Source organism: Sinocyclocheilus anshuiensis, unplaced genomic scaffold (genome assembly GCF_001515605.1).
Source record: "Sinocyclocheilus anshuiensis isolate Anshui unplaced genomic scaffold, SAMN03320099.WGS_v1.1 scaffold117, whole genome shotgun sequence".
Classification (NCBI taxonomy): Eukaryota; Metazoa; Chordata; class Actinopteri; order Cypriniformes; family Cyprinidae; genus Sinocyclocheilus; species Sinocyclocheilus anshuiensis.
The window spans coordinates 2693568-2707506 of NW_015536624.1; the positions used below are offsets into that span (position 1 = coordinate 2693568).

A 13939-nucleotide genomic window follows, 5' to 3' on the forward strand; every position below is an offset into this window, starting at 1 on the left:
AAAAAACGTGGTTTTTGAAAAAAAAAAAAAAAAAGTTATCGGTTTTTGCAAATGAAGTCTTCATATATATATATATATATATATATTGTGTGTGAGAGAGAGAGAGAGAGAGAGAGAGAGAGAGAGAGAGAGTTGTGCGATAATATAATTTGCATTTTGCAACAACATAAAATAGGGATGTCCCGAGCCGATCTCAAGGATCGGGATAGGGTCGATTAAGCATTTTTTTAACTGATTGGTATTGGCTCTCCTAAGCCCGATCCACGGGTGATTCTTTAGCTGTCATGCCGGTGTCTATCTGAGATGTCGTTGTCATAATGTCTTGCTATGGGTTGCATTCGCATTCGCGAACTTCATGCTTTCTAACCTTATCTCATCTTTTTTTCCCTTTATGTTGCAGTTAATCTGCTTATTGTACATATAAAATACAAGAAGTTTATATCAGTAGTCCCATATTATTAATTGTGACTCACAGTCTGTTCACCATGTCATTGTAACATGTTTACATCTACCAATGTCTCTATACAGTGTGTGCATATACAGAGAGATAGTGTGTATCTTATTATTTGAAGATATATATATATATCTATATATATATACAGTGGGTACGGAAAGTATTCAGATATATGACCTTTTGACCTCAACTGTATAGTATATAGTAATTGCTATATTGGATATTAGTGATAGATGTCCCTTTTGACATTTGAGCCCCTGAGAAAGTCTCTGCACATCCCTGTATAATTTGGATTGATTTTAATAACTTTACTGCACTTGAAATGTGCACCAAGCACTAGGAAAACACAAGTATCGGATCGGGGCTTGGTATCGGCAGATACTCAATATTCAATGACCTGGATCGGATCGGGGCCACAAAAACCCTGATCGGGACATCCCTAATATAAACCAATCAAGAAGTTGAGAATTTGCTTTATAGTATATATTGCTTTTATTAGAGGTTACTCTACTATGTATGCAGTATTTTAGGTGCTTTTGAAACAACCCCGTCTGTTCCATAAGCAAACATAATCGTGCTTCATTGCTGAAAATACATCACACTGACGTTCAACAATATGCTAAGAGCATAAAGTGTCAGTCCAACCAATCGAAATAACAAGTCCCGTCACTCTCGAAATACAACTCTGGATGAAATTTGGGTCACCAGCCTGTTTGAAAAAGTGCCGAGGAGCTTTTCTTGTTGCCTTGATTTGTTTATGTGCGGAAAAAGTGTGTAGGAGACCTCTGACGTTTATTCTGGCAGGTCCTGATGATGTAAGAAGCAAGCGTGGGGGCTTTTGACTGTATTAGAGCGTTTCCTCTCTTCTTGTTTTAATTTTCCCTTTCCCCACCCCTCTCTCACTCTCTCAGGCTCAAATCATTCTGTTAGACTGACGCTAATTAAACAGAACAGAGAGTAAGTGTCGTGTATGATTAGCTTTGTAACGTGGCAGCAGTGCCAGCGCTCGGCAATGCTTTGGCAGGTGCTGTACTGATGGCTGTGGAGCAAGGTGACAAAGAGAGAAAGGGAACACACACTTTGACAGGGAAGAAGGCAAGTCGCAGAGAAAAGGAGATGACAGAAAAAGACAGGAAGAGAAAGGAGCTAATGAAAAATGGCCACACTAACCTGAGGTTTCCTTTGTTGGTGGCGTATTTGATGTGGTTGCAGATGTAATTAAACATTCCATGAGCGGTTGTGCAGTCTCGAGCATCGAACACCTCAAAGGGGAGAAATTCCTTATTAGGACAATTTTTTTCATTATCACTGCATTTCAATAGACATCACACTGTTGTAGCGCTTGAAAAGATGAAGGGAATTGTTTAATGAAGGATGGCTTTTTGGAAGAAAAATTATGTAATACAAAAAAAAAAAAAAAAAACACAAATAAAAAAACAAAACAAAACACAATACCTGTAGTTTGGACCACTGGATCCGTCCCACACAGCGAGCTGCATTTCTCCATGCATGTTTGGCCCCATAGATCAGCTCTCTGTCTTTCAATTGATACATTCCAGAAGTTTCTATCTCTTTTTTAACCTCTTCTTGCCGGTCAACATGGGCCTTTGAGCCGCATCTGTTCAGACAGAAGTCAAACGTATAAAAGCACATTTAGAAAAAAAATATTACAATTAGCTAGTTATGTACTGCAAAGTAAATAAATTAGTGCTGGGCAACGATTAATCGCGATTAATCGCATCCAAAATAAAAGTTTTTGTGTACATAATATATATGTGTGTAGTGTACTGTGTATATTTATTATGTATATATAAATACACACACATGTATACATAATAAATGTACACAGTACACACACATATATTATATAAATAAAAACTTTTATTTTGGATGCGATTAATCGCAATTAATCGTTGCCCAGCACTAATATAAATACATTAAAATTAGGGGTGTCAATTTAACGTGTTAATGTAATTAATTAGTTATGGAAAAAAAGCTGCATTATAATTTTTAACCAAGCCGCAACATTCTCGTCTCTCTCTTGAAACCAACATGTAAGCGACTTAAACTGCAATTCATCGACTGAATAAATAAATAAATAATTTTGTCTTGAAAAAATAAATGCATAAATTCATTTGAGATATTTGTTTTTGGAGAATATATACCGCATCTTGAATTAAGTGTATTCTTTTACTTAGAATGCCCAGTTTTAAAGCAAACATCTAACAAAATTTTGTGAGCTTTAAGAAAAATGGCAATGGAGTAAGAACGATAAAATTAATTCATAATATATTCTCTTAAAAAAAAAGAATTTTATGATAAAGTGTAAAAAAGTCATTTGAAATCTTAAATTCATCTTTCTTACATAGTTTTGTTTGTCAAATAAATTATTTTATATTATTTTTTTATATAAAAACAAAAAAATAAATATAAAATATATAACCATTCTTTAGTGCAAAAAATAAAACCATATATAAAATTTAGTTTATTTATTTGTTTTGTTTTGTTTTTGCAGCGATGAAGGATGTTTACATATGATACAGTGTGCATTAGATTTAAATTGTTCTCCTGCCTTTTGATTGATGTGTAGTACTGGTCAATAAAATCTGTTGCAAGTGGTAGCAGTTCCTCTTTTCTTCGGACTTCATCTGGTTTGCGACTGTGCTGGTTTGGCACCATAACAGAGCCTATACAAACTTGCTCAGTGCAGATCGGCACCTGCAAACAAAAAGCAACTAGCACAATAAGAAGACTGACTGTGCAAATCCAAACATGCTACATCACTCACGGAAATGTGCTACAGATAGCATTGTGCCTGTCTCACACATATCGTGTCTGTAGGAGTGTAACTGCAACCGCAGGCACAAGTTGAGACATCATTTCTGCTGTATATCAGAACTGGAGGTCTATACAGAAAAATGAAGTGATAACTGGGTGACTTCCTTTAATTACCACCATAAATTATAAAAAGTCATGAAATTTAAGGGGCAGCATATTTGCATCCAAATACTATTTTTAGTGCTTTTTTCTAGCAATTTTTTGACGTTACTTGTATAAAGCCTATATGCAAACGATATAAAAAAAAAAAAGATGGCATTTTCTGGTAAGTTCATCCAGACCATTAATTTTAGTGTGAGTTTAGCAAAGACGTAATATTTATACAAAAAAAATTTTTTTTTTGGAGATTTTTGTCATTCCCCATTCAAATAGAGAGAGTTTTTTGGGGATTATGTACCTAAAAAATACCTGCCTGGGTAAGTTACCAAGATGGGTATCAGGTGGGTGAACCAGACTTGAGGTAAAAGGACTTTGGTTCAGTGTGCAACTCCAGCTCTACTCACTTACAATGCTACTACTTCTACTGCACAATGATTATTTCCGGCCCAAACTCACTGGGGGGGAAAAAAACGTGCCAGCGGTGACATTTCTGCAAAATGATACTATTGTGATTCCGGCACATTTCTCACCACTTTCAAAGTGAAATGCCCAATGTGTGGCGATAAAAGCGTGCTCATTTTTAACTAAAACAGATCTACATCAATCTGGCAACATTTTGTTAAGTTGGTTGTTTTACATATTGCAGCAGTTTGGAATTTAAATGTTTGGTGAGTAGTTGTCACGAATCCAGTCCGTGGTCTTCCGTCTGCTCGCCACCAGAGGTCGCCTTCTGATTACATTGACTCTCACACCACACAAACTGTTGCACGTCACCCTGGACTACATTTCCCATGCTCCATTGCACTGATTGGACTCACCTGCAGCCAATCACACACACACTATATAACAACCACTCAAATCCTTCTCTAACTGCCGAGTATTGTCTGCGTTTATCACTCTCTTAGAGGTAGCACTTTACGGAGCCAGTATCCTGTCTGAGTTTAGTCTAGTTCCTATTTCTAGTCCTGTTTCGTAACATCTTTGTAATTTGTAATTGCCTGTTCCTGATAACCTGCCTGTCTTGGATTTCTCTCTCGTCTTGTTGTTTGGATTCTGGATTCTGCTCGCCTGGATTAATATCTGTCTGTGGATTACTCGCCTGCCTCATCCTCTGGATTATGTTCGCCGTTGATCGACCTACGCCTGTTTATTGGATCACTCTTCTGTCTTGCCTTCTAAATACCTGTTTGCCATTGTCCGACCCTTGCCTGTTTTGAATATGTTTAAGAATAAAGCTTTGCAGATGGATCCGCACGTCTCTCGTCTCAGTCGCCCTGTTACAGTAGTGCAAAACGATTAATGCTCTGTCACTTTTGAAAATGACACAGCACCTACATTAAAGCAACACAATAGTGTTAACAAAAGCAAACATGAGATAAAAACACTTTTGCTGAAGCAACCATGCCATTTTATCTCTTTGAGCTCTTTTACTGTGGTTCACTCGTACAAAAGTGCAACGTTTTACCAGGTGAGCTACAGAGCAAGTTTACATCAGAAAAGCCGTACACCTGGAGATGGTTATGTGATGCATACATGAAATTAGTTTACAAATTACTTTGGCAAATGTGCTTTGATGTCATAACGTAACGTCTTTATTCATAGATATTGCAACATTGCAACCTGTTAAAATGTTTACAGAAATTAAAAATGCAAATATGTTGCTCACATGCTGCAAAACCTAATTGTCATGCAATAAGACACTTTCTTTTAATAATAATAATAATTAATAATAATAATAATACGTTTATTTTATATAACGCCTTTCTGCAAAATTTTAAGTTGGGAATGTTGTTTATCATATTCTAATCTTATTCCAGGCATGTGAAACCAACACGCAGAGCTTCAGAATTTATTGTATATGTGTTTCATGATCATATTCCTGGAAAACTAATGAAAAACATGTTGTTGAGAACGTCCAATGGCTGGATAAGTGACAGGCTTCATCAGAGCCTGATAAGAAGAAACAAAGAGACAAACGGAAGTCATTCATCGCCTTGAGGAAAATTCTCATATGGTCACTATAATAAGATTAGATTTGAAGTGCACTGTCACTTTCTGTAGCTGCTAATATGTTCACTGGATTAGGGGTGGAACGGCAAAGACAGAGCTGAAAAATAACAACAAGCCTGTCCAAGCTAGTGCTGTTAATTAAGGACTGGCTTGGTTTATTATCCCAAACTGCCCTTTCAGTCTGGTGAAGCATTTAAACCATGACTGACCCATAACCCCCGACAGTTTCAGAGTAGCTCAGCCAAAAATAACCAAAGTCCCTTTAAAGTAAGGGTTCATTAAACGGCCATCTTGGTAATTCTCATTAACTTCAAGTTCATGTCATAAACAAAATAAAGAAGTAGCCATACCAAAACATACACCAAAATACATGGGATCTAACAAAAATTAATTGCATAAAGCAAAACACAAAGGGTAAGTTATTACACTGAAAAAGAACTGGTGCATAAACAATTTATGCTCAGAAATTATTAGTCAATTTCACAATTAATTACACAGTTATGAAAAAAAGTAATAACTGAAAGATATAAACTTGTAATTCTTAGGAAAAAAAATCAGAATTGCCAGATATAATTAAAGAATTGCAAAATATAAAATCAAAATTCTGAGGAAAAAGTTTACATTTCGCAATAATTCACAGAATTCTGAGTTTATATTTAGCAATTCTGTTTTGGTTTTTTTCGCCACAGAAAAAAAAAAGAAATAGGTAATTGTGACTTTTTATCTCACAATTTTGGATTTTTCCTCACAATTGCAAGTTTATATTTCACAAATCTGAGGTTATGTCTTGTGATTCTGAATTTACATCTTGCAATTAATTTAGATATAAACTCAAAATTGAAAAAAAAAACTGAATTGTGAGATAAAAAGCACAATTACCTTTTTATTTTTATCTAATGGTTGAGACAATCTTTCATAAGTAACACATTGAATTAAACATGAAATTTGAAAGTAGAAAATTGAAATACTATGTTTTTGTAAAATATATTTGTAACTTTTTTTACAGTGTAGATTTACATGAATACTCTAGATCTATTCTTAATATTCTTGAAATACAGAACTGAAATTAAATATAAAGTAACACTGTTCACTACCCATATTAAAAGATTTGACATTGCCTTCAAACCGCATTAATGTTTCTAAAAGTGATCTGTCTCCAGATCATTACTTGCTCCAGCATATTATAACTTACCCATGTATCCCATCTGTGGCATGTACTGGGACACCTGTGTGACTTTAACTACCCAAACAAGCATTTATACTAATGGTGCTTAGCAGAAGAACGGTAAAAATAAAATAAAGACGTTCATTAGATTCTTCACATTCACCCACCATAAGGGACTGTGAATGCAGCCTTGCAGCTGTCATATTCTGTAGAGTTGGAGATGCAACCCAAAAATCCTTCAGAATGTGATATATTATAAATCATACCATCTGTAATTAGCATCAATTAGCATGCAACGCCAGCCTCTCACGAAAGTGCACAGAACTTCATGACCCCCTCTTGGAAGGATGATTCAGATTTAGAGAGATGTTGAGAGTTCTGAAAACATGTTGTCATACAGACTAGCGTCTACAGCGAGAGACGAAGGCTAATTTTAAACCTCAGCTCATTTATGACATATGGATCCTATACGAGCAGCAAAATTGGAAGCAAATGCTAATAGCAAAAGTCAGTTTTAGTTCTGCATCATGTCAAAATGACCATAATTATGAGTTTTTGGCATGTAAAATGGCTCATGTTTTTTGAGTTCTCCCACTAAACTGTTGCGGCATAATGTAAAAACAACCAAGATGGCAGCAGCTAAAGCTACTTTTTTGGCAACCGCTGTTTGAAATGGCATTTTAATATAGCCAGTCTATTTTGCAAGAAGTGAATTAAGGTAGCATTTTTCGGTCATTACCAATAAAGCCGCACTTGGATCCATTTTGGCATTACGAGTGTTGCCATAGAAACAATTAATTCTTGTGTCTGTGAACAGGAGTAGAATCTCAAAGTTGTCATTTTGTAATTACGGTAATTCCGACACAACATGAACGCCGCGTGAACCTTTGACACTGAGCCATTCCTGATTTTTTTTTCTTTCTTGTTGTTATCATATTACTTTTGAAACATCTGAATAAGCAATGAAATAATGATTTTGATGACAAAAAATGTATTAAGTTGCTTTAGAGACTAAAAAATGTACTGAAAAAAATAACTGAAAAACAACAATGGTAGCTAGAACCATGGTGTGTTTTTTTTTTTGGAATTGTACATGGAAATATGGTATTTCTAATGACTTTCAACCATGCAAATACATAGCATGAAATGACAGGAAGAGGAAGTTCCTATTCATCATGCAATCGTTCAAAGTTTGGATTGACATATCTTTGAATCTAAATTGATTTCTACTTTCTTACACCTAAATTGCATTCAAAACAAACTGATACCTCAATACTATTCAAATTCAGGAAAAAATGTAGCAGCACTTTACAATAATTTGTTAACATTAATAAAGTCATTAGCTAACATGAACTAGCAAACAGCAATATATAATTTCAAGCATTTACTAATCTCTGTTAATCTTGGTCAATAAAAATACAATTGCTCATTGTCAGTTCATGGTAATGGTGCATCGGCAAATGTAAACAGATAAAACATTACTTTGAAAAGTATTGTTAAAATGAACAATATCTAAAATTAATAAATTCTGTTGTAGTATTAGTTACTGTTAGTTCAAGTTTACTAACATTACACTAAAAAATGGTGTAGGATTGAAAAGATATGCACTTAAATTGCTAGTAAATATTTCTAAATAATTGCAAAGAAATGGCAAGTAACACTGAATGAAGAATGAAATAGTGTTTTCTTGCGAAACACTCTTATAATCTTTATTTAAAACTTAAAATAAAATCATTTTAGAGCATAATATGAAGAAATTAAAACTTAATGTCAAGTATTGTGTCAAGTCATTTTAATTCAGTTCTGAATGGCGCACAAACCAAATTTTTTGTAAGGGCTCTGCTGTGTTAGTAATGGCAAAGATGCTATTTCTTTATACGTTCAACTAAATGTAGTTCATACATATAAGCCTACCTAGAATCAGCATCAAACATACCTCGCTGGAGCTGAGATGTAAAGTATCATTGTATAAAGCTCCAGTTTCCCAGTTCTTCACTTTCATGAATCTGGGACACTTGGTGGGACTCCCATTCTGCACAGTCTTAGTGGGGGAAACTCTCCCATGGGACTGTGGCTGTGGAGGAACAAACATTACACCTCATTATTAGCAACTCGCCTCAAATTTGTCCATCGGCAAACACTTTTATCCAAAATGACTCCCTGTACACTAATTACAGGAACAATTCTCACAACAGTTTCCAAGAACAATTAAAAAGAACAGTTTGGTTATCAACACAGACATTTAGCCTTCATTATTACACTCTTAATGGTTCCAAAAGGGGTTTTTCACAGTAATGACACAGAAGAACCATTTTTGGTTTCCCAAAGAACCTTTCAGTAAATGGTTCTTAAAATAAATATTTTTCTAGAACATTTTAATTATCTAAAGAACAGTTTTCCACTATGAAGAACCTACTGTGCGATGGAAAGTTTCCAGGGAGGTTAAACATTTGCTTTTAAAAGTGTATAGGCCACTAAGCAAAACCAGCCATTTAGTTCTCAAAACAATAGTTTGTCATGTTTTTATGTTTGATAGTTTCTAAGAATCCCCAACATCTGCGTAAAGATAAATTATAATTGACTGTTCGCAGGGAGCTTGATTGACAGGCAGATCGCCTGTCCTGACCAATCAGAACGTGGATGTTATGTGCCGCCGCTGCTATCTGCCATCTTGCCCGACAGCTACAGTCGGTCTCCATAGAAATCCATGTTAAAACGGGGTAAAAAAGATTGACTGAATTGAAACTTTTTCAATATAACTAAATATAAAAATGTGTGGAGAGTTGATCTGTGCTGTTGTTGGCTGCCACAGTAACAGCAATAAGCTAAGTAATTCCTTTAAAGGGGTCATCGGATGCAAAATTAACTTTTATATGTTGTTTGAACTGAAATGTGTGTTGGCAGTGTGTGTTCACAACCACCCTATAATGATAAAAATCCACCCAGTGCTTTTGTTTAAATCTCAATAAATCCAAACCCCTTTCTCTTATCAAGCCGTTCTCAGATTCTTGTCAGAATAGTTCTGCACAGGCCCCTACCACAATTGTTGATTGACAGTGGCGTCAGTCTTTGGTTTGATCACAGCTCCGCCCTGAGTGAGCCGTCATCAGTCCTCCATTGTTTCGACGCCAGAGCGGTTTTAGACAAGAATGTCTCCTAAGCGATTGACGTGTTTTGTTGTTGGATGTATTAATGAACATAGCAGTCGTTATTTACTCCCGACATCTGAGCTGCTGAAGACGCAGTGGATTACATTTGTTTCTGAAGGGAATGCGCCCCCCGATCTACCTAAATGTGTCTATGGTTCACTCGAATCATTTGTGATTCACCTGCAGAAGAAGTGAGTATAAGGTTTTTTTATATTTGCAAATCGCCTTTCCTAATAATGTGCTAGTTAGCAAGTTTCACGATGAATGCGGCTAAAATTTACAGTCTCTCAGAGAGTGGCTCGGAAGAGAGGGGCGGGGACAGCAGAGCTCATTTGCATTTAAAGGAACATGCAACAAAACAGCTTGCTGTAAACAGAGCTGTTTTTGACCAGGTAAAAAGGGTGTTGTTTTACACTACCACTGAGAAATTTTAACCAAAGTATGTTATAGACTATTCATTAAGACCCTAAAGAATCATACCAACTTGTCCAACTTGTCATACCAATCATACCAAATGGGTCAAACTGTGGAAAATGGGCATCCGATGACCCCTTTAAAGTACTTGTTTTGCGCACCAGAAAATCGGTCATGTCCGGCAATGTATGCATGGCTTGCAGCGCTTAAGTTAAAATACTGAGTGTTAAATAATAAAATGTTAAAACGTGTGCTCTTATCATTCTGTGGACAAAATCCCGTGAACTTTGCCCCGATCGGGAGCTGTATATGCATATGTGCGCTCATCTGTTTTCAATGCAGAAATAAAACATTTTCTGATGTTTATTCATGTTCATTTCATGCTTTACGTAAATATGAAAAGACGATCGGTTCACGTGTTTGAACTGAGGCAATACTGATCTGTCACGACACATTAAAGAGCCACAAAACGGTATTTATTGTTAGAATTTCTTGATAAAAAATGACCAAATTTGAATGCTGAGAGTCCTGAGACCTTGTTTCATTCCAGAAGTGACCTGCTGGACGTTGTCAGTTTCCTCTTTGCTCTGCAATGTATTTTTCACTGCATGAGAACACGGTGTGTGGTGTGAGAGTGGCAATGTTTGTCGGAGATGGCAACAGTAACTAAGGAGGGCAGGTCTTTGTGAATGGTCAATTGACAGCAATGAACTTCCTTTGCAAAGTTCTTTATTCTTATGTAGCTATTTTAACAACCAGCAGGTAAAGGAATGACATGACTTACTCAAAGGCGTCAATGGGATAATCAGCACTATTAAGCAAAGTTCTAATTGAGCTTTGATTTTCAGAGAAAACAGAATACTCTCAATGACTTGCCATTCAAAAGATGACTGTAATTTTCCACATGCACAAATGTATCAGAAGTTGACATTGTTAATCCAATGGAAATCAATCTAGCAGCCATTATATTCCTTATGAAGACCCAGTTCACAGACCGATGATTTCGGCACCACATCACTCGTATAATTGTGGTGGTTTCTGTTGGTATGAATGCAAACTTCAATATCATCCTTGGCCCATTATGTTCGCTGTCCCCAGGAAGAATAGTGGGCGTCCTTCTCCTCAATTGATTCTCCTCAGAAGACAGATCAGTCCTTCTCTCTCTCTGGCTACACAACACACGCAACGTACACGATTATTATCTCAAAGCCGCCACGCTGCACTCGGCTGGCAAGGAATGCGCCGCACTCATGTTTACACACGTGAGACATCTGAGGCAGAATGGATGAGAAGAACCGTCTTGTCAGAAGTGAAATGTGAGGACAAAAGGCGGATATGATACACCCTTACATATACGAGTGTACACTGTGACAGGAAGGCAGTGCGAAAGAAAAGGTGTAAAATTGAAAAAGCAAACTTCAACTGAAAGGGTTTTGTAAGGATTCTGTTTACATGACAGCGTCGCCCCGGGCAAAAACTGACACACACACAACCACATGTGCGAACGGGGTGGGATAATCGGCAACATCATCGACACTTCGAGACCACTTACCCACACCGAAGCTCTTCAGAAACAAACACTCGATACACTCACGCAACATTCACAGCCCACCAGAATTCACCTTCGCTGCTGCACCTCTTTATTCAACTTAGAGCTCGACAACGGGCACAGCGCACACAGCGCACATAGCTTTGTCTCATCCTTCTCACCACAGCTGTATTAACACAAGCTTTATTATGTAAAAGAGTAACACGAGCTGATTTGACAAACTCATTTTCACAAGCTGCTAATAAATAAAACATTCCGGAATGACTAATAAGCTGAAAAGATTGTGTTTCTATGGATGTCATGGAAATTGTCTGTATAATACCTAATACTGGCTATATTTACTTAATATGGCTAGACAGTTGCTACAACTTTGCTTAGGTTTTTTTTTTTTTTTTTTACATTCATCAGGGAGTTCCTATGGTGTTGAAGTGTAATTACTATGGTTGCTAAATCTATAGATCTTAATCAGATTAGATGCCATATTGCATTTAACACAGATGAAAACGAGGCTGTGAGGGATAAACCAAAGACTGGATAAACGTAGTCTTTACACTACAACGCACTGTTTAAAGATCAAAGATCATGTCATTTTGACAACCCACAACTTGACAACCCAAAACTGTTTTATGGAAATTTTGTCTGAAAGATTTTTTAAACAAAAAGACGTTTCAACAGCTGAACTACCACGAAACTGTCTCATTTTCAATCCGGTCAAAAAATTAAATATGGCGCTACCCTGGTCTAATGGTTTGACAATATCAATTTCTTGGTTTGAATCTATGCTCATTTTGATAAACCAATCGATTCTACAATCCAAATAATCAATCTTTTGGGCTAGTCTATGCTATTTTCAGTTGATGTTTGAACGAAAATTTACCAAACATTATTTGTAGCTCACCCCCCGTCCAAAAAAATCACACTTTGTGCTTTGTTACTTTTTCTCCTACTAAATTACATTTACTACTAGAATACATTTCCTACTAAAATACATTCAAAGTGTTTGCATCACCAATCATGAATATATGAATATCTAAATATATTTATCAATATTTACAATGTGAGCATGAGTTGTGATCACAATATAGCATTTCTAAATCATTTATACTACATATTGGCTATTTTTAAAAAGTATAATAACAACAACAATAAGAATAATGAGACAAATGTATATTTTGAAATGTAATTTTAGTCACTTTGGATGGAAGCATCTGTCAAATGCATAAATGTAAAACTTAACTTCAGCAAGTAAATTAATTTTTAGATGATCAAGTGTCATGCATCTGCTAGAAAATACAGCCTCTGACATGGTAAATAATAACATTTTATGGGTGCTGTGCAGTGATATACACAATAGCTAATGATGAATATGCACATCATAACAATTATTAAATAATATATTTTTGAAATTGTGGAAGTTTTGACATTAGCATCCAGGAGAGGAACTATCCGTTTTATAATTGAACTTATGAGGGCATGAGATTAATAAAAATATAGATGGTTAAATAGTATTGCTTGTTTTTCATGCAGAGCTTCAAAGATAGCAACATCATTGTTTAATGATGTTAGCAGCTCATCTGTCCGACTGCTTCGCACCACTTCCACTGGCTGAGTGTGCCTTATTAGAGCTTAAATTATGCAGGGCGCTGCTGTTAGCCTTGGAAAACTCAGCACATTTCTAAAAAACCTCAACCCCATCAGGCAGACTGAAAGCTTATTATCATCTCAAACATTTCAAATCATCGCACCTGCGTTGCTTTAGCAGGTTTGCAATCGCTAAAGCAATGAAACATGCATTCAGTCTCGTGTCAGCAAGGTTAGCGTTCCAAAGTACAGACACTTCTTAAAAAAACAAGCTGTTCCATTTGCAGCTCGACATAGAAATGTAAAACAAGTTTAAAATGGTCTAAAGCAAGCTTATAAGAACACTCACTTGTCATCATCTCAGCAGCAGGAATATTCTGGTGTATCTTACAGCATGTTGAGAATGTTCTCTAGGCATGCTCCAGCAAATTAATTAACCACCAATGTGTGTCAGTGAGAATATGCTAAAAGTGCAAAATGTCAACATACACTTCTGTTATAACAGGTTATTATAGAGTAGCCAAGGTCTCACACTGTCAGACTGAAGTGAAGATTTGAAGGTGCAAGAGAATGTGTTATTTCCCCTTAGCCTTTGCAGATAATGTCATATCTGGCTGGCCATTTAAGGTCAATGTGATTGAAATAACACTTACACATTTAAATGTATACAGTGTCGAAAT

The 13939-nt window shown here is 36.1% G+C and overlaps 1 protein-coding gene across 1 annotated transcript in view; it reads right to left on the minus strand.

The window, feature by feature from the left end:
• Positions 1–13939, minus strand: part of nos1 (nitric oxide synthase 1 (neuronal)) — a 60542-nt gene that overhangs the window by 36991 nt on the left and 9612 nt on the right. Inside the window, exons 4-7 of the mRNA XM_016507433.1 lie at positions 8503–8640; positions 3027–3172; positions 1910–2072; positions 1625–1716 (exon numbers count right to left, since the gene is read on the minus strand). Coding sequence (XP_016362919.1) covers positions 1625–1716; positions 1910–2072; positions 3027–3172; positions 8503–8640 — 539 coding nt within the window. The remainder of the gene's footprint in view (positions 1–1624; positions 1717–1909; positions 2073–3026; positions 3173–8502; positions 8641–13939) is intronic.